The sequence below is a fragment of the Ranitomeya imitator genome, chromosome 5 (genome assembly GCF_032444005.1).
Source record: "Ranitomeya imitator isolate aRanImi1 chromosome 5, aRanImi1.pri, whole genome shotgun sequence".
Classification (NCBI taxonomy): Eukaryota; Metazoa; Chordata; class Amphibia; order Anura; family Dendrobatidae; genus Ranitomeya; species Ranitomeya imitator.
The window spans coordinates 78763146-78784232 of NC_091286.1; the positions used below are offsets into that span (position 1 = coordinate 78763146).

General features: G+C 45.6%; 1 protein-coding gene across 2 annotated transcripts in view; it reads left to right on the forward strand.

Moving 5' to 3' along the window:
• GPCPD1 (glycerophosphocholine phosphodiesterase 1) overlaps positions 1-20994 on the forward strand; it is an 85801-nt gene extending 64807 nt beyond the window's left edge. For both annotated transcript variants that reach the window (XM_069768838.1, XM_069768839.1), the window contains exons 16-20: positions 169-234; positions 7174-7310; positions 9202-9337; positions 9749-9909; positions 17896-20994. In XM_069768838.1, coding sequence (XP_069624939.1) covers positions 169-234; positions 7174-7310; positions 9202-9337; positions 9749-9909; positions 17896-18094 — 699 coding nt within the window. In that variant the 3' untranslated portion in view covers positions 18095-20994. The remainder of the gene's footprint in view (positions 1-168; positions 235-7173; positions 7311-9201; positions 9338-9748; positions 9910-17895) is intronic.
• The last annotated feature ends 93 nt before the right edge of the window (positions 20995-21087 follow it).

The window sequence follows — 21087 nt, forward strand, 5'->3', positions numbered from 1 at the left end:
TCAGAGGCCTCGTGACGAGAACTGAGTATGTCATGTGGTATTCCCATGTAAGTCACTGGCATCACATGGACTGTAATACGTTTTTGTATATGTTGCTTCTGGTGTAAAAAATGATTGTGCTTCTATTAGATGATTATATGCCATGGTTACAATCCGGATGTTTTCTAGGTGCTAGAGGCTGTACCTGAAGATGTTGGGTTCAATATTGAAATCAAGTGGATTTGTCAAGAAAAGGTCAGTGAAAACTTTTTTTTTTTTTTTTAATTATTATTTAAAATTTTAAAGGGGTTGTACAGGCTTGGGATGCAAATCCGCAGTTACTCTACGCAAGTGAAGACTTGTGAATCCTCAATTCACCAGGAGCAGGCGGTCATATGACCACAAGTATGTACTTAGCACACCTTCGGGAACATTCCAACTAGACGTGGCCGGCCGCACTAAATTCACTTGTACTGAGGGAGGCTTCACGTACTTACAGTCACGCGCCAGTCCACTCCCGGCACCAGAGAATCCCGACAGTGCGTGCGCTCTTCATGAAGATTCCTAAGTCAGCTGTCACGTATACTGACTGCAGACTTGTGCACCATACAAGGACAACCCCTTTAATTGGTTCATTTCTGTCATTTCAAGCATGGGCAAGTGCAAGATGTGATCAAGGACAGGGTTTATTTTACCTAACAACAAGTGACCCCCTCCCACACCCACCCAAGGATCACCCGACAAAACACCTTTCTTTCTTACTAGCACCAGAAGCAAGACCATTACCCAGCCCTGGCATACTGGCACTGGTAGAACAGAAAGGGGGCCACCCCTGCTTTTGAAGTCTGCCTCCATGGCTTTGCCTTTTTCTAGCTTAAGCTGCCTTATGACCCTGACTTGCAGGAAGTTGTATTTCTCTATCGCCTTTCATTGGGGGACACAGGAACCATGGGTGTATGCTGCTGCCACTAGGAGGCTGACACTATGCAAATAAAAAAGTTAGCTCCTCCTCTGCAGTATACACCCTACCGACAGGAAGTAGGATATTCAGTTTAGCTTAGTGTCAGTAGGAGGTGGACACGGGTCTTTCATTAGACCCTTATCTACCTCAATGTACGTCATTTTCTTTTCAGGTTTTCCGGAGGGATACAGGGTGAACAGTCACACCTGTAGTCCCACAATACGGACTATGAGTACGGCGTGTACTGCCACCCCGTATCCTCATAGATCCCTCTCCAGGACCAAGATCCTAGCACACAAGCGTGCTCAGAAGTCCGGTCCTGGCTCCGTCCCCCACCCACTCGCCCACCAGAGCCTGTCGGTTGCGGAGACGAGGACGTCCATCAGCTCCTGGACGTCTCATTCCTCTTCAGGTTAGTACCGGCGTGGGAGGTTTGAGGTGAGTATTTTCCCCATACCATCCCAGATCATTCAAGGGTAAGTATACAGATGAAGAAAGGTGAGTATTTTCTCCCCTGTCTAGCAATCTAAGAGTGGGGCTCAGGGGTTGTTTTATGGGGAAGTCACTGTGTCCCACAGTTTGGGGTCCAGGGCTCTTACCTCACCCTGGATCTCTCTTCAGCTTCCCTTGTGCGGCACATGGGTCCACCAGAGAAGGGGTTCATTGCGGCGGTAGCGCCGGGGCCTTGTAAGGTTTCCACGGCGTCTCTCCCCCACAGCAGTCACCAGGCTCTAATCCAGGCCCGGCTTCGGTCGGGGCCTAGACCTTTTCCGCCGGCCACCGGGGGCTAATTTAGGCCCCGGCTTCTGTCGGGGCCTAGTGCGGCGTTTCGGCCCCGCCCCCATCCTCTTTCCGGCGGGTCTTTCTCCCGCGTTTTCCCCCTTCTCTCCGGCGCTTTGCCCCAGCCACTCCCTGGCCTAGGCACAGACCGCGCCGCAGTGACTCTAGCCCCCGCTCTCTCCGTCGGGTGGGCTAGCCTTGCGGGGCCTCCACGCCGCGGCTTCCATTCCCGACGGCCACCGGGAGCTAATTTAGGCCCCGGCTTCGGTCGGGGCCTAGTGCGGCGTTATGGCTCCGCCCCCGTCCTCTTTCCGGCGGGCTTTTCTCCCGCGTCTTCCCCTCTCTCCTCTCCGGCGCTTAGCCCCGCCCACTCCTCTTGGCCTCAGCACAGACTGCGGCCGGCGCCATCTTTGTACTCTCAATCATGCAGTTTCAGCGCCGGCTGCTTTCGGCGCTTCTTGGCTCATGCTGCGGACTTCAGAGTGCGGGGCCTTACACCACTCCCGGCGTGTGGACCCAGCGGTGATTTCTTACAGGACCTGCCTTCCCTGCCGACCTCCTCCTACAGCCGAAGCTATCCACAGGACATCTTCCGTGAGTAGCTCTGCACTGCAGACCAATACCCTTCCTCTGCTTTAGTCAGGCACCTTTTGTGCTCTCCTGTAAGGGCAGGTTCCCCTTAGGTCAGTCCTCTCCCACCTGTCAGGACTGCAGCGATCCCACATCGTTCTGGGCTCCCCCCCCCCCCTCTGCCCCGAGAGAGTGAGGACCCTATCCCAGTGTGGGCTTCCGCTCTGTCTCAATCTGTGGCGGTTCTCACCAGGGTATCCCAGACCCCGGTGTCCGTTCTGGATAGATTGTCCTGGCAGACCTCCGCAGTAGCCAGCGGGTCACAAGTAGCCCCGTCTGAGCCTACCAGGATAGGCCTTAAAGAGGTCCAGACCGGAGCGCCATTGCGACTCCTCTTCCCGTTCCATCTCGCCTCACGGCCCATTTCAGCGGTCAGCTTCTTCCCGATCCTCTCCCGAGTCAGGCGAGGCGTTTTCGGACGCACCTTCAGAGGGACGTTTTGGAGCTGCATTCTGACCAAATCGCTAACATGAGGGATATGGTTCAGAGCCTCATTGGAGCAATCAACCAGACCCGTGGCATCAAAGATCCCTCTACGGAACGCGCGGATCAGGCGGTTTCGTTTAGATGGTCACCTTCCAAGGTCTTCGCTTCTCACCCTGAATTCGAGAAGGCCCTGACGAGAGAAAAAGAGAATCCGACCAGCCGCTTTCAGAGAGGAAAGCGCCTTGGCGTTTTTTATATCCCTTTTCTCTGGAGCTCACCGCTTATTGGACTCTGTCCTCCAACACGGTCCTCCCGCTATCTGGCGGAGCATCTCTGAAAGATTCTAACTATAGAGTCATAGAATCCTTTGCGAGCTCAGCTTTCGAATCGGCTGCGTCTATTTTTGCCCGGCCATTGCTTATACTTGGGTTTCATTATCCATATCCAAAGGTCACACAACTCCGTCGGAGCATTCTGGACGGGGCCCTCCTGGACAGCTGGCGGAGCTTGCCAACCAGTTTTCTCATGCAGGTGAATACTTGGTCTCCGCTTCCCTGGATGCCGCGTCTTTTGCGGCTCAGGTGTCCAGCAATGCCGTTGCCATCTGTCAGTCCGTTTGGCTCAAGGCCTGACAGGCGGATTTGTCTTCAAAAAGTCCCTTACCAGCCTGCCTTTTTCAGTGTTCACGTCGCTTTGGTTCTAAGTTGGGCCAAATCATTAGGACGCTACCGGGGGGCACAAGTCTACACCTCGTCGCCCCCTTCCTAGATGGCAATTTCGGTCCTTTCGGCCTTTACGTCGCTTCGTGGCGTCAAACTCCTTTTCCCCGCAGCAACAGAGGCCACAGGCACGTCAAGAGTAGAAGACTGTTTCCTTTAGACCACATGCCTTCCTGGCGCTCCCGCTACTCCCAGGGTAGATCCTCCAGGGCTAGGACTGGAGGATCCACCTCGGCATGACTCACAGCAAGACGCCAGCCCACTTCCCAGGATGGGCGGTTTTCCCTTCTTCAGGGATGTCTGGATCCCCTCAGCAGAGGACGCATGGGTCAGGGAAGTTGTATCCTCGGGATACAAAATAGAGTTCGTTTCACAACTCAGGGATCGTTTCTTCGGATCCCGACCCCAAGAGTCCCCGTTCTAGTTCCGGGTCTTCTTCGCAGCCACCGCTTCTCTCCTCAAAGCCGGAGTAATAGTTCCCGTCCCAGAAAAAGAACGGTTCACTGGTTGCTATTCCAATCTTTTGTGGTACTGAAAGAAGAAAAGAATAAGAAAAAAAAAAAAAGGGCAAGTTTCGTCCCATTCTGGATCTCAAATTGCTGAACTGGAGAGTTTGTCTGAGACTCTTAAGGATGGATTCCCATCGTTCAGTAATTGCTTCCATGGAGGTTCGAGAACTTTTGTGTTCCATAGAAATTCAGGACGCCTACCTTCATGTCTCGATTTTCCCGGGACATCACAGATTCCTGTGCTTTGTGGTGCTCCAGGACCATTTTCAGTTCTTCACCCTGCCGTTCGTTCTCGCAACCACTTCCAGGGTTTGCACGAAGACCATGGCGGCGCTGATAGCCATCTTGATGGTCAGAGGCTTATTATTTTTTTCTGTACCTCGGCGACATCCTCTTCTAGGCTCCGTCCCCCTTTTTCTCAGGCTCACCAGAGCCTGTCCATCGTCCTCTACACCCTAGTCCGCTTCGGGTGGCTTGTCAACATGAAGAAATCCTGTCTTGTTGCTTCCCAGCGCCTCGTTTTTCGGGGCATGCTCTTCGACACTCGTCAGACCAAAGTCTTCCTTCCCGAGGACAAGAGATCCATCCTTCGTCGGGATGTACCCTTGCTTTAGGGTCCTCGGCTTCCCTTCTTCTGATCACCCATGAAGTTTCTGGGCAGGATGGTAGTGACGTTCGAAGCAATCCCCTTTGCCCAATTTCACTCTCAACCTCTTTAGCAGGCCATTCTGTCACAGTGGGACAGTGCTGTCTTGTCCCTGGATCGTCCTATCCGACTCTCTTCCCGAGTCAAGGGTCCCTCAGCTGGTGGCTGACGTCACCTCTCATCTCCCAGGGCATGTCCTTCCTTCCAGTTCTTTGGCAAGTGGTGACGACGGACGCCAGCCTGCTTGGCTGGGGCGCTGTGTTTCGCCATCTGACTGCTTGGGGTCGTTGGTCGGCGCAGGAGTCTCTTCCGCAGATCAACATCCTCGAGCTTCGGGCCATCTTTCTCTTCCCTCGTCACTAGGGAAGGATTCTCAGGGGTCTACAATGCCATGGAGGTGGCATATGTCAGTCATAAAGGGGGGACTCGGAGCTCCTTGGCCGAGGTATCCAAGATCCTCCTCTGGGCAGAGGCAATGGTTCTGGTGATATCCACGGTGCATATCCCCGGCACGGACAATTGGGCCGCCGACTTCTGCAGCTGCGAGGGTCTCGCGGCAGGGTTATGGTCCTTGCATCAGGAGGTCTTCCATCAGATTTGTCTTCGATGGGGGACTCCGGACGTGGACCTCTCTGCGTCCCGAAGGAACAGGAAGGTTCCTTTGGTTCGTCTCCAGATCTCGCGACCCTCCCGCGTGGGCGTCTACGCTTTGGCCTCCAGGGTCTGATCTGCCACCCGAATTATCGGTCGCTCAGTTTACGGCATGGCTGTGGACTCCACAGTTATAAGAGCGTCTGGCCTTTCGTCCCGGTCGAGTCACACTACAATCCAGGCTAGGAAGCCTTCGTTGTCTTCCAGGTTCTACTATCGTACCCGGAAGACTTTCGTTCATGCGAGCCCAACCGCTTTTCACCTATGTCCTTTTCCCTGCCTTCCATTTGGTTTTCCTTCAGGCAGGACTGGATTCGGGCTTCACTCTCAATTCCCTAAAGGGCCAGGTTCCTGCGCTCTTCTTCCCTTTAAGAAGACATTATCTTCTCAGCCACAGGTTAAGACCTTCCTTCAAGGAGTAGCCCACGCTGTCCCTCCGTACAGGGCCTCTGTGGATTCATGGGATTTAAAGGTTGTGTTGGTTGTTCTTAGGGGTTTCCCCTTTGAGCCTCTCAGGGAGTTTTTCCCTGTCAGTTCTATCTCGGAAGGTGGCTTTTCTCAGGTCCATCGCTTCGATCCGCCGCGTTTTTGAGTTGGCGGCCATTTCTTGCCGACCTCCTTTCTTGATTTTCCACAAGGACAAGGTGGTCCCAGGCCTCCGCCTTCCTTCATTTCACGAGGTGGTTTTCATCTTTCCACCTCAACGAGGACATCGTTCTACCTTCCTTTGTCCAGCTCCGAATCATCCTCTGGAGCGATAGTGGAACAGGCTGGACCTCGTCAGGGCAGTGAGTTTCTCCCTGGCTAGCACGGCCGCTTTCCGAAAGATGGATTCTCTGTTCGCCATCCTTGATGGCGTGCGTAGAGGCCTGCCGGCTTCCAAGGCGACTATTGCTCGCTCGATTAGAACGGCAATTTTGGGAGCTTACCGGGTCAAGAACAGAGTGCCCCCTCCTGAGATAAAGGCTCACTCTACCCGGGCAGTCGGCGCTTCCAGTGCGGTACGTCACAGGGCTTTCGCCGACAGCTTTGCAAAGCGGCAACCTGGTCTTCCATCCACATGTTTTCGCCGAACTACGGCAGACTCCAGCCTGGGCAGAAGGATCCTGCAGGCGGCAGTGGTGAGTCCTTGGACCTGATGGAAGTATGTTTTTCCCACCCCAGGGACTGCTTTGGGACGTCCCATGGTTCCTGTGTCCCCCAATGAAAGGCGATAGAGAAAACAGGATTTTTGGTTGCTTACCGTAAAATCTGTTTCTCGGAGCCTTCATTGGGGGACACAGCACCCTCCCAAGTTGAACAGCTCTGTTTACTGTATACTTTTGAGTTGTTTGAACACTCTTTGAGTGTTTGAAACTGTTAATCTATGGAGCGCCGTGGAATTTGTTGGCGCTATGTAGATAAAGTTTATTATTATTATTTATTATTATTCTTTCTCTTTTACACGTTACTTCTCCTACTGCTTTCTCACTAACTGAATATCCTACTTCCTGTCGGTAGGGTGTATACTGCAGAGGAGGAGCTAACTTTTTTATTTGCATAGTGTCAGCCTCCTAGTGGCAGCAGCATACACCCATGGTTCCTGTGTCCCCCAATGAAGGCTCCGAGAAACAGATTTTACGGTAAGCAACCAAAAATCCTGTTATTGTTCTTTATTCCAAAAATATTCAGGTACTCAAGCAAACAATGTTGTCTGGATTGCAGGTGACATAGATTGCTCCAGCTGATATTTTTATTGCCAACTGCTTTATTATATATTATTTATATTATATAATTATTATTTTTTTCTAAACGAAGCTCTAGATTAATTTGTTAAACAGATGCTCTAGTTTTAATTTGGATTGTTGCTTCTTTGTTGGTTTGTTTTCTTAGAATGGCAAATGGGATGGAAATTTATCAAGTTACTTTGACATGAACATCTTTCTGGATATTATTTTGAAAACTGTCCTGGAAAAGGCCGGCTGCCGAAGGATTGTGTTCTCCTCATTCGATGCCGATATTTGCACAATGTAAGATAAAATGCCACTAACTGACAGGTTGAGAAAGTTGAATATATTTTCCACAGTTGCATATACTTTTCTCTACTTGCACAGCATCAGTCCAGCCTTAGCAGAATAATTTTATCTAGTTTGCCAGTCTGATTGCTAGGAATTCACTGTGTAATAACCACACTAACGTTGATAGACGGCACATCTCTATCAACAAGCTTTTCCTCAGATCTTGCACCGCAAAAGAATTGTCCTGGATAGAAGTAAAAAAAAAAAAGTGATAAAATAAGGAAAAGTGCTATTAAAAATTGTAATAATATGATCAATTGCTAATTCCCCCCTTTCTTCATTGTTCCATGCCGGTATAGCACTTGTGCTGCAGTAATGTGTGATGATGAGCAAGCGTGCTCGGGTACGCATAGAGTATCCGCGGGTGTTTCAGTGCCATTCTCGAGTCCCCACCCCGGATGTTTCATGGCTGCTAGACCGCCAATAAACATGGCTACAGCTTTACTGTGTATTACAGGCAATCTCTGCATTTTTATTGGCTGGCTAAGGCTACGTTCACATTTGCGTTGTGCGCCGCTGCGTCGGCGACGCAACGCACAACGCAAATAAAAACGCACCAAAATGCACGCAAAAACGCTGTGTTTTGTGACGCATGCGTCGTTTTTTGCCGAAATTTGGACGCAAGAAAAATGCAACTTGTTGCGTTTTCTGCGCCCGACGCTTGCGGCAAAAAAACCCGCATGCGTCGCACAACGCAGCACAACGCATATCCATGCGTCCCCCATGTTAAATATAGGGGCGCATGACGCATGCATCGCCACTGTGTCGCCCGACGCAAACACGCAAAACGCTAATGTGAACGTAGCCTTACAGCCACGAAACACGGGGACTCTTGCATGGCGCTTGAGGACCCGCCTAACTTGATGGAAACTCAAGCAGCCCGACGCACGATCGAGTGGCGAGCACACTCCCTCATCGCTGGTGCTGACCATTGCCGCCAATTACACCGGTGTGGTCAGTGATTGGCAGCAGGGATCACATTGGACTGAATCAACTGCAGGTTATTTTAGCACGTTTTCTGCCTAAAATAGATTTTTTTTTTAATGCATATTTCGGACTACTAGTTAAATTTAAGGTGAGAAAACAAGTTGCAAAAAGACTTGAGAGAGGATTAAACTTGTTTTGCCTCTGAAAGGTGATCTGTGCCCAAAAAAAATGAAAAAAAAAAAAAAAAAAGATGTCTGGTTCCAGAAATTCTCATCCCATCTTCCAAATCTAGTGTGATTTCCAAAATATCTTTAACTCTGACGTCACTTTTCTCTTTTTTATCTTCTATGTAGGACCATAGAAAGCCAGTGGTTATTTGTCAGCAGCCATTGAATCTTTTCTGTGTCCTGTTTCCTGTACTATCATTACATTGTTTAAAAACCTAACTTAACTCCATTTCTGTGATTGTAAAATTACGGCTTTCCTCGGTGTGACTGCTTGCAAACCGCCTATTTCTCGCTAAGAAATGAGCTATTGCATTAATTCCTGTTCTCAGTAATTACCGCTGCTGACTAATAGTCTGCTGTACATGTAGAGATAAATACATTTAGCACAAAACAATTTTAGATTGTACGATTTCCGTCAATGTCCGTTATGTAATTTCAGTGGATTTGCTTTTTCTTTGCGGAAGTGCATCCAAAAAAATCAAACATCTGTATTATCTATATATTCTGATCTAGCAATCAAAAAACAAACCCAACAGGCCAGACGAAATGTTAAGTAATCGACATCTGTTTTTGCCTTGAAGATTCCACAATGATCTCCTAAAAATACCGTTACTGCACTAATATGAGTTCTAGCAATAAATGTATTCATTTCTCAATATCTTTGTGTGGGTTTTGTTTTTCATCTCAAGGGTTCGAATGAAACAAAACAAATATCCCATCCTCTTCTTGACACAAGGCCACTCAGAAATCTACCCAGAACTCATGGATCTCCGGTCTAGATCAACTCCTTTTGCCATGAGTTTTGCTCAATTTGAAAACATCTTGGTAAGAGCTTTATTATGTCTTTTGTATGTACGGTAAAAAAAGGATATTAAAAATATACAATGCTGAAATAATGAATTAAATGATGTATCAAAGTTGTGTAATTTTGGAATGGTTGGGAGATGGCTGCCCTTCCCAAAAATATTATCACAGAGCTAAACCTAATGATTAGAGTAAAGCGCTAGGTAATAATTGGCGCGATGCAAGCGAGTAAAACAAAAAATAAATCTAGAGGCGTCATTTGCTAAATGATTTTCAGTGAAGCTCCTGCTGCTATGTAAAGGCCAAAGTCAGTATTGCTGTATGCATAGTGTTATTAGGCACTGTTGTATTCTATTTTTTAATTATTATTTATTTCAACTCTTTTTTTTTTTTTTTTTTTTTTTTTTCTTTTTCTTTATTATATTTAACTAGGGAATAAATGTCCATACTGAGGATCTACTGAAAAATCCACATTATATTCCAGAAGCAAAGTCAAAAGGCTTAGTAATATTTTGCTGGGGCGATGATACCAATGACCCTGAGAATCGGAGGCTTATGAGAGAATATGGCATTGATGGACTCATCTATGACAGGTACTGTTATTGCTTGACATGCAGATTTTTGCACTTTGTTTTGTTTCCCCAGTTAGGATAAGAAAATATTCAACTAAAATATTCCCCGTAAAATATGCCCGTTTTCTGTATAGCAGCCACATGGACATAATGCTATAAACTGGTGCTGACTCTAACTTCTTCTAAAAGTGAGTGCATGGGATGATCTGTGACATAACCTAGTGTGAATGGTAGATCCTGTTGCCTTTCCTTGTAATCCTGTCTGCCATGATAATGAGACTACTGAAAGGTCTTCAGTACACAAGAGGAAGTCTGAGTCTAATGTTAATAAAATACCAACATGTGTACAAGTAGGATCCAATCCCTCCAAGATATATATGAAAACTTGGCATTCGAGTGTGATAAATAATAGTGAAGTTTTATTTGTAGTAGAATCCAGACGTAAAGAAGAGATGTTGCAGTCTACAACTTGACCTTCATCAGTTCCCTGGATAAGGGAACACGGCTTGAGCGTTGCAATAAAGAGATAAGCCGTATCCACTGCTGTGGAAGGAGAACGCTCAGTGTTCCCTTATCCAGTGGACTGATGAAGGTCAAGTTGTAGACTGCAACGTCTCTTCTTTACGTCTGGATTATACTACAATTAGCATTTTGCTATTATTTATCGCTCTCGAGTACCAAGTTTTTGTATATCTTGAGGCTACTGTTATACTTGGTCTTGATAAGTTTATAAAAACATATTTAACACAAAAACCTGGTAAAATGTGGATCTTCTGATGGAAATCATTCCTGCATATGGAAGTTGTCATTTTGAACTCGGACGTAAAAAAAAATGGAAATCTTCTTAAAATGTAAAACTTGTGCAACCCTTCACATAGACACAATTCTAGTGACAAAAGGTGTACTCCGGGCCACAACGGATACCTTCTACTTCCTCACTAAAGGCCTACAGGCCGTGGTACACATGGCAGCAGAGAATCCCCATGTTGTGCTCCACACCTTCACGTCTCACACTAGACAGAACACGGTCGTTGATTTTTCTGGGATTGTTTCATTAAACAAATGCACACAACCAGCGAATGATTCACAATGCCCGGTCTGGCATCCACTTTGGCATTCTATGGCAGCCGGACCAGGGCAGCACAAACGTCCTCTGCTGGCGCTGGGATGCAGGCTTCTTTGCAGTTACTGGGCCCCTGCAATGTCATGATGAGCCTAGTCCTTTGTACAAGGTGCAAGATACCGACTTACAAGAAGGTCGCATGGCCCTGGTCCGGCTGCCACAGATTATAGAATTGTATGCCATAACAGGGTAGTGCAAATCGTTTTGCTCATCTCAAATTATCCATTTAAATGGTTTGCAGAAACTTAGGAAACACATGGCTACTTTCTTCTACAAATAGCCACACTTGTTCATGCGTTGTGTGTGATATGGCATCTCTGCTCCACTGAAGTGAATGGAGCTAAACTGCAATACCACACACTCCCTGTGAGCAGATATGGCTTTCTTTCCAGAAGTGAGCGGCTTTGTTTCTCTAAACGTGCACAAGCCCCTTGATTGCAAACGTAATGGAGAATTAAAGGGAACCTGTCACCTGTTTCGGCCGCTATAAGATGCGGCCACTGCCTTTCAGGGCTTATCTACAGCATTCTATAATGCTGTAGATAAGACCCCGGTCCGACTTGCAAGTGAAAATGGGTGTCGCAGGTCCTGGTCCGGCACCTCCCATCTTCTTGTGATGCTGCCCTCCTTCTTCATTGCTCCCCGGCGTCGGCGCTCCGGCACAGGTTACTTATCTGCCCTGTTGAGGGCAGAGCAAACTACTGCAGTGCGCAGGCACTGGGCCTCTGACCTTTCCCGACGCCTGCGCACTGCAGTAGTTTACTCTGCCCTCAACAGGGCAGATAAGTAACCTGTGCCGGAGCGCCGACGCCGGGGAGCAATGAAGAAGCAGGAGGGCGTCGTCGTAAGAAGATGGGAGGCGCCAGACCTGCGACACTCATCGGACCGGGCCGCCCCCGGATGAGTATAATAAAACTTATTTTTCTTCACTTGCAGGTTGGACCGGGCGCTTATCTACAGCATTATAGAATGTTATAGATAAGCCCTGAAAGGCTGTGGCCGCATCTTACTGCAGTAAAATCTGCTGACCGATTCCCTTTAATCTGTTTTTTTAGGGGGGGAGAATAGAACTGTAACTCGTCATGGGAGCATGCCACAAAATTTATTTTGGCATCATGTGACATCCAATAGAAAGAATAAATCTATTCCTGTGCAAGATTGAGGTACTGTAGAGCCTTATGGGCTTTTATCGGTCCAGTCTTGAGTCTGTACAACTCTGAGGATAGCCAGAGGTATGTGCATAGATGGGTGAGAAATGAAAGATTGTGGCTGTCCACAACTGCGAAGAGTCTTGAATGTAGTGTCAGTCGAGTATGCTCCTACCTCTCGATTTATGGTCGTTTTCACTGATGGAGACGGCTGTGCACCTCGCTCCGCCATTGCTCTATTAGAACTCTTCCAGCAGCTAAGGTGAACGGGGCCGCACCGTAGCAATCGCTGGGGGTCCGAGCCATTAGACCCTTACTGATCTAGCATTTGTCACCTATCCAGAGCGTGGATGATAAATGCATTAGGCTGGTATACCCCTTTAACGTTTACTTAATAACTCCATAACACTGTATTTTTTTTTTTGCTTCCCATTAGTCGGGTATTTACCGTAATTGGAGTTGGTGAGAGTCAGTTTGCAGGACCCGGTCCATTTGTGGCCACTGGACTGAAGCCGTGAGAACCTCCCCTTTTTTTGACGACATCCGTGGCTCTTCTTTCGATAGGCCGGCCTGGCCCAACATTCAAAAGAAGGGTTGCAGATGCCATCAGGTGCGAGTTCTCACAGCTCCCTTCATACGGCTACTGTTACCTGTCATGGCCAGAAGACTGGTTGGTCGCGTGAATCGATTCTCCCCAAAGTCCAATCATAAGCAATGGCTACACTGGCTTTTTCATAGCGTCGTTTGAGTATTTTTTTTTTCTCTGTTGTTTTTTATCTTCTTACAGAATTTCCTTGTTTTGATCGTCTTACATTTAAAGGGTCTGTGGCGTTGTAGACGTTCTCAGGTCTTGCACTGTATTCTGATATTAGACGCATGAATGCATTTTTTTTTTTGCAGAACAAGTTTTATCGATAACTGTATAACAAGATCTCATGAGCTTATCTGCAGAATTTTTTCCCAATGTATAAATGACCTGAATAGATAGTCTGTGGACATCGATGGTATATCAGTCTGATCTGATCACAGGAATGTATGGTAAAACTGCACAAGATATGACCAGTCATCCAGCCATTTCTGACTTTCTGATTACATTATTTACTAAGAGGGCGAAGCTTACTTTTGCATATTTTGATCGTATTTGCTGGGCTAATTTGTGATAATGGGGTAATGTATCAGTACTTACCGTAACTAGCCGACGGATTTCACATGTAGGACCTATAATGGTTTACTAACTATGAACAGATTGGTGAAACCTAAATCACATGCCTGTACTCGCTTCTTGTAAGACTATCTGGAATAGTGGCCGCCAGGATTCCAGACCAGCCCTGCAGACTGCGGGAAAACGCCTCTGATGGCGCCTTATCTCTCTAAAGGACAACGAATCAGCGGCCCCACCATACTTATTAGATGGTTAGCTGGTCCTGCCAAAATTGGCATGTTAAGCTAATAATAGAATAGAAAACTCCATCTGGAGTGAATGCAACTTTTTCTATCTGCAAATCTGTTTGCTGTAAAACATAATTACGGTAATCGATTAATGACTGACTTGAAAATGCCCATATTTGTAGATAGTAATTTCTAGAAGAAACCTGGAAATACAGGCAAGGATTATCAGAATTTCCTGTACAAGGGAGCACAGTCGTACTAGAAACGAGTATCGGGAAAACGACTGTGCTGACTCATGAAAGTGGTGACAACGTGCAGTTATCGTGTAACTTGTTCTGCGAAGGATGTTGCTTTGCTGTGTGTTGCTTCTATAGTGAGCGACCCTGCCACACTCCGACTAGACGTGTCTGTCCTTGCCCAATTCACTTGCAGTGAGTGAGTCTGCACCCTTCTAATCATCACGTGACCGCATGTAAGCAAATCACAAACTTGTGATAATGCTCCCGATACCGGAGAATCCATGCAGTGCATGCAATGTGAGGATTCGGAAGGTTGCAGTCACATATAGAGGCTGGCTGAACTTGGTCTAGAGGTTTGCAGCCACTCTAAGGCTATTTGCACACATTCAGGATTTATCAAGTTTTTTCAGCCGTTTTCCGCAGAAAAAACGCATTCATAAGCATCCCATCATTTTTAATTCATTCTGCAATTTTTGTGCACGTGATGTGTTTTTTTACTGCAAGAAAAGGCATCGCGGTAAAAAAACGCAGCATGTTCATTAATTTTGCAGATTTTTTGTGTTTTTGCCGCTATTTAATGCATTGGAAAGCTCTGGGAAAAAAACGTGAGAAAAATGTGAAAAAACGCATGCGGATTTCTTGCAGAAAATGTCCGGTTTTGTTCAGGAAATTTCTGCAAGAAATCCTGACTTGTGCACGTAGTGTAAGTCTTTAACTCTTCTTTGCACCAGTTAAAAAAAATAATAGTCTGACCCGGCGGGTCACAGGCAAATGAATGAAACCGTTTTGTTTCCCTAATGGTACATAGTACAGGCATTCTGTACTTAGACAAATTCCAAGGCTGATTAGGCAGCACTTGCTTTACATTCAAGTTCCAGTTTTACAGACACTCTAAAGGTGTTGTCCGGTCCAAGCCAATAAGTCTGCAGTCCCTCTGTGTAACTGCAGACTAATGAAGTCTCCCAACGCACTTACTGTGCACTGCGGGGAAGTTCAGACCCAGGACCGGAGGATATGTACGAGTTGCACGCATACGCGACCGACCAGTTGGCGTGGCCCTGCTCCATGCAATTAATTGAGAATTATAAGATACAAAGTAGATTAAGAATGTAATGAGAATCAGGACTTCAGACTTCTATGAGTTAACAAAAGTAATAAATGTTGAAGTCATTCATACACAGCAGACAGGTCTACCCTCCATGCGCTTTAGGCTGTGTGCACACGTTCCGGATTTTTCGCCTTTTTTTCGCTATAAAAACGCGATAAAACCGCAAAAACGCATCCATTAAGCATCCTGTTAGTAGAATGCAATCTGCAATTTTTGTGCACATGTTGTGTTTTTTCCACACAAAAAAAGCACCATGTTCATTAATTTTGCGGTTGTTTTGCGGATTTCCTGCTATTTACTGCATTGGGAAACTCCGGAAAAAAATCCACACAAAAACGCAAGAAAACGCAAGCGGACTTCCTGCAGAAAAAGTCCGGTTTTGTTCAGGAAATTTCTGCAAAAAATCCTGACGTGTGCACATAGCCTTACATGTCTTAATAATAGACAGGTGAACTACAATCCTATGTAAAAGAATAGAAGTAGAAAAATATATATAAAAAAAAAAACATTTAGACTATGTGCACACGTCAGGATTCCTTGCAGAAATTTCCTGAACAAAACCGGACGTTTTCTGCAAGGAATCCGCATGTGTTTTTTGCATGTTTTTCTTGCGTTTTTTGCGTGATAGTTTTTTTTTTTTTTTGTTTGTTTTTTTTTTTCCCGGAGGTTCTCAATGCAATAATATAGCGGGAAATCCACAAAAAAATCTGCAAAATGAATGAACATGCTGTGTTTTTTACCGCAATGCATTTTTTTCGCAGAAAAAAAACGCAACAAATGCACAAAAACTGCGGAATGCATGATAAATGATGGGATGCATATGTATGGGTTTTCTATAGGGAAAAAAAACGCGAAAAATCCTCAACGTGTGCACACAGCCTTAGTGTCATTCCACTTTATTTTGCTACTGGTTTTCTCCTGCTCGGCTTTGCCCAGCTCTGGCTTGTGTGATTGTGCTGCCTGTATTAACTATAGCGTTATGTGCACGGTTTACGGGCCACTAAATCCACTCATGAATGTGATTATATAAGACTCATGATGTGGTCTACATTGCTGGAAATCAGGGGTGGGCAATACATTTTCTCCAGGGGCAACATGAAAGACCATGACTGTTGTAGAGGGCCAAACCGACAGGCTGAAATTAATTATGCTCAATATTAATAGTAACATATTATTTTTTATCTATATATTTACGGTAATTGTATCACTTAACCTTCGTCCGGCTGAGTAGGTACAATTGTAACTACCGTATTCCATTTTAAAAAAATTTTTTCGAAAAGCCGTAGAGGGCTGACATTTCGTGACATCTCTGCAGTTTTGGTCCAGAATATATTGGCCAAATTTCAATAAAATATAAATGAAGGTACAATTGTACCTCTGCAGCCTGTTAACGTTGTAAAATTATGCAGCCTGACGAAGGTTAATGTTGAACAGAATTAAGTGTGCTGACATTCCTTTTTTTCTTGCCATATGAGCCCCCTGTATACTGTGAGCCCCAACATAGCCTCCATATAAAGTATGAGCTACCACATAGCCTCTATATAACGTATGAGCTACCACATAGCCCATATATAAGGTATGAGCTCCCACATAGCCTCTATATAAAGTATGAGCTCCCACATAGCCTCTACATAAGGTATGAGCTCCCACATAGCCTCTATATAAAGTATGAGCTCCCACATAGCCTCTATATAACGTATGAGCTACCACATAGCCTCTATATAAGGTATGAGCTCCCACATAGCCTCCATATAAAGTATGAGCTCCCACATAGCCTCTATATAAGGTATGAGCTCCCACATAGCCCATATATAAAGTATGAGCTCCCGCATAGCCCATATATAAAGTATGAGCTCCCACATAGCCTCTATATAAAGTATGAGCTCCCACATAGCCTCTATATAAAGTATGAGCTCCCTGTATACAGTAAGAGCCCTCACATAGCCTCTCTATAACGTATGAGCTCCCACATAGCCTCTATATAACGTATGAGCTCCCACATAGCCTCTATGTAAAGTATGAGCTCCCACATAGCCTCTATATAAAGTATGAGCTCCCACATAGCCTCTATATAAGGTATGAGCTCCCACATAGCTTCTATATAAAGTATGAGCTCCCACATAGCCTCTACATAAGGTATGAGCTCCCACATAGCCTCTACATAAGGTATGAGCTCCCACATAGCCTCTATATAAAGTATGAGCTCCCACATAGCCTCTATATAACGTATGAGCTACCACATAGCCTCTATATAAAGTATGAGCTCCCACATAGCCTCTATATAAAGTATGAGCTCCCACATAGCCCATATATAAAGTATGAGCTCCCACATAGCCTATATATAAAGTATGAGCTCCCACATAGCCTCTATATAAAGTATGAGCTCCCACATAGCCTCTATATAAAGTATGAGCTCACACATAGCCCATATATAAAGTATGAGCTCCCTGTATACAGTAAGAGCCCTCACATAGCCTCTCTATGCACAGTATGTGCTCCGGTGGGTGAGGGCAGTGTGTGATCTGTGGGCCATGGTTTTCAGCCTTTGGCCTGTCAGTCCATGGGCCAGACTGGAGCAGCCAGAGGGCCATATGTGGCCGGTGGACTGCAGTTTTCCCAGTGCTGCTGTAAATCGTCTTGATGAAATGATTACTAGATCCAGTCTGATGTATAAGGCTTGGATATGTTTGTGCCTTCCATCAGACAATGACATCAACAGTGTTTCCAGATGTATAATACAATTAGCTCCAGGGTTAAAAGGGACCACCCTGTTGGCAAATGGTGGAGCCATGGATAAATCTGATGCATGGACTGGGAACATGCCTTATTCCCTGCTATTGTCCCAAGGAGAATGTCTGAGTGTGAACCTCTATAATAATTTCCTGCATGGTAATAATAATAATTTTTATTTATATAGCGCCAACATATTCCGCAGCACTTTACAATTAATGGTAGGCCATGATACGCGCCGTCAATTATTCTGTGTATTTCTTCTTTCAGGATTTATGACTGGAACCCAGAACAACCAAACATATTCAAGGTTGAACAAATGGAGCGTCTAAAGAAGGAGCTGCCTGCAGAAATGCTCCGGAGCTGCCTCTGCCCAGTGGTTAATCACTTTGTGTGTGATGCAACGAACTGTACAAACAGCAGCGTCCATGCCGAAACCAATGGCGTCGCCAACCACCTGCCGGTGTAGTTGTCGCACTCTTTCACCGGCATCTCAGGGCTGCATCATCCTCGTTCTAGCAAAGCAATAGCGAAGCCATTTCGTGGTCCCATTACCCACCTTGAGTCCCTCTCGTTTGTTATCTCAGCTCCTCATTTCTGTTTTTTTGGCCACATCTAGTTGTCATTCCGGTATATGAATCGGATGCAAGCAGTGAGCCGGTCATGAGGTTTCCTGCAGCCCCCCAGCATGATATTACTACATGTAACCATAGTACCTCAGCACAGAAGGCTTTGCATTCTTCCTCCAAGTGCAATATTCATTATCCTCACAGCGTGCACATTAATCCCTGTACTGTATTCATAATGACTTCTGGCCATTGATGGATTACCTCAGTTGCAGACTTTTGCACGGCTAAATGCAGTGGTACAATGTAAATGTGTCATTGCATTATGATTTTTTTTTTTCCATTAAATTACAGGGATATGCTGTCATGGTCACCAGGCTTATTGTATTGTATCCTGGTAGAATATATTTCTCTTTTGTAGTGTGCCTGCTTGTCTTCTGCTTGGACAGATGAGTTTAGTGCCGGCATAAGGGGTCTACTTCTTTCAGGCGGTGCACTTACTGCTCGGAAGCCCCTGTATATAGTCATAGCAGATAGTTATGTGCAGCATGTGTATATTAATATATGTGTAGGGAGAGGGGAACATAGATACTAATATATTTAGTAAGTGCTTATTCTTCCTGCTGATTTTGACTGCAGCCACAAAGGTGAAACATGGGGCCGAATCACTTTTACAAGCGCTAGTGTGTACAGTTAGCGGATTGAATATATTACTTGTCCTGTATATCCAGCCTTCGAGCGCAAAACCTGTCCACCATGACAGGCTCCTGCACCCACTGCAGATAGTATTGTACATCCGCACCACCTATTGAATGTAGCTTTGTCTTCCGCACAAGCCCCTTAATATCTGTGTATTCACATCTTCGCCGTACACCTGCCTAGATTTTAGGTGTATTGTACCATTTGTCGCCACATGTTCTGGCCATGAAATGGGGTCAGCAGATTTGTTTCCTCGGAGTGATGCAAGTTATAACGTGCCTACAAGAAACGTCTACACTTTATACCTGGCTCTAGTCATGAACTTTGCTTCACCACCATAGTCTGTATATGGACTGTGTTTCTGCTACTGATGGCAGGCTCCATGTCTACACCATACAATGTCTACACTGATGTCTGGGTCAATGTAAGGAAGCCTTTTTTCTTTACCTAAACCTATACTTGTGTATGTAGTGCCAGCCTTCCCCAGGATTCAGCCCCATTCGGGTCCTCTTCTGTGTGATGTCACCGCTCTTCACACTCTCCAGGCTACACTGCGCTCTGCCTGACCCAGAAAGAGAAAGAGGTACCCTAGACTTACATTATAAGGGCTCATGTAGACGTCTGTGGATCTCTGTTCGATCACGGACCAAAATGCATGGACTGGCCGTGCGTCTCCCCACCGGAGAGTGACTACTTCATGTATTTCTGTGAGGCTGTAACATTCGTGTTTGGAGAACTGCGGCCAGTCCACACATTGTGGTCCGTGATTAGGCCAAGAGCTACAGACTTCTGTGGAGCCCTAGAAGACTGCGTGAGCCAAGAGGAGCCAGCTAGCCTGAATAGCCGTGAGGTCACTGAGAAGAGGAGTAGCGCGGCTCTGGATCCTGGAGAAGGCCGTGGTAGGTGATTATAGAAACACTCTACATTTAAAAAAAATCTCATCATTGTGCATAAAAGGGCTATATTTCCACCAAATACCCTCCGACTTGTATAGGCTGTGAATGGAATGGGTCTGAAGCCTAAAATGTACTAATGTGTCAGTGGGGGTCTGTACTGTTGATCACTGAAAGTCAGTGAGAACTGTTCACAATGGATCTACTAGTCGTGGTTCCTGTAATGACTGAAGCCATACCTCTCCTGCTTCTCGCCCCTGTAAATGTAACATTTAGGCATTTTTGACATGTTGCAGATTTGCTGTAGATTTTCCATCCAGATTTTGGGCCGAAAAATACGCAGCAGCTTCCAGTAGTAGAAAAGTAGAGGAGAACTTACAAATCCCATCCACAGGCTGGGGATAGTTTCCACGTGGAAAGTGACTTGTGCTGTGTATTTGTAAATCCACAATATGTTAATTTTGTGTGGAGTTTTCTCTTTGTGAAGCAAATGGTGAAACTTACAGCAAATCAGTAACAAAATATGCAAATATTTCAGGAAGATTTTATGGATCCACAACAAAAGAATCTGCTAGGTTATTCTGCCACGTGCAAGTAAAACCTTAGGTAGTGCCTTTGTTTGATCTTTGTGATGAACCAGAGACTCTATATTTTATTTATTTTTAATTTTTTTTTTTCAATTGCCAAGACAAAGTGCCAATAGCAATGGGAAAATCTATTAATTGGACAGTGGTAACATTTCCATACTGCAGGCAGGATACAGGCAATGACACTAAAATGTATTCGCTGCTCTAAAATCCTTTCTTTTGCTTACTTAGAAGTCTTAGAGTTGTGTGCATTCTTTGCAGTATAAAACTTCACCAATGGGGGTAGTCACAGCCATCTCCAAGTGGGTGATGAGCACCTTCATTGGGTGGTAAACCTGGCCTTGGGTACCTCCGAAATAACAAAGCCTCCATACGTGTAAACTTGCTCACCTGACCAATGAAATCCATGTGCACCCGCATTCCAGGACAAGCAGTTGCTCAGTTATTCAGGAGCGATGTGGTGATTGTGACACCCAGTCAGGAGCTCACTGCACCTCCTAATGTTGGGGATATGCCACATCCTATTTATTACAGCAGCTCTAATGTCTGCTGGTTTTCTGTCTTTTGTGGGGTTTGTCATTATAAGTGTTTACTTTTTACTTAATAAAGTGTTTTCACGCTGAATTTAGTCAATGTAGCATTTTTTTGCATTATATTAATGTGTTGGGTTGGCTATTTTATTTATCTAATATATAAAGCTGAATGTGTGTGTATGTG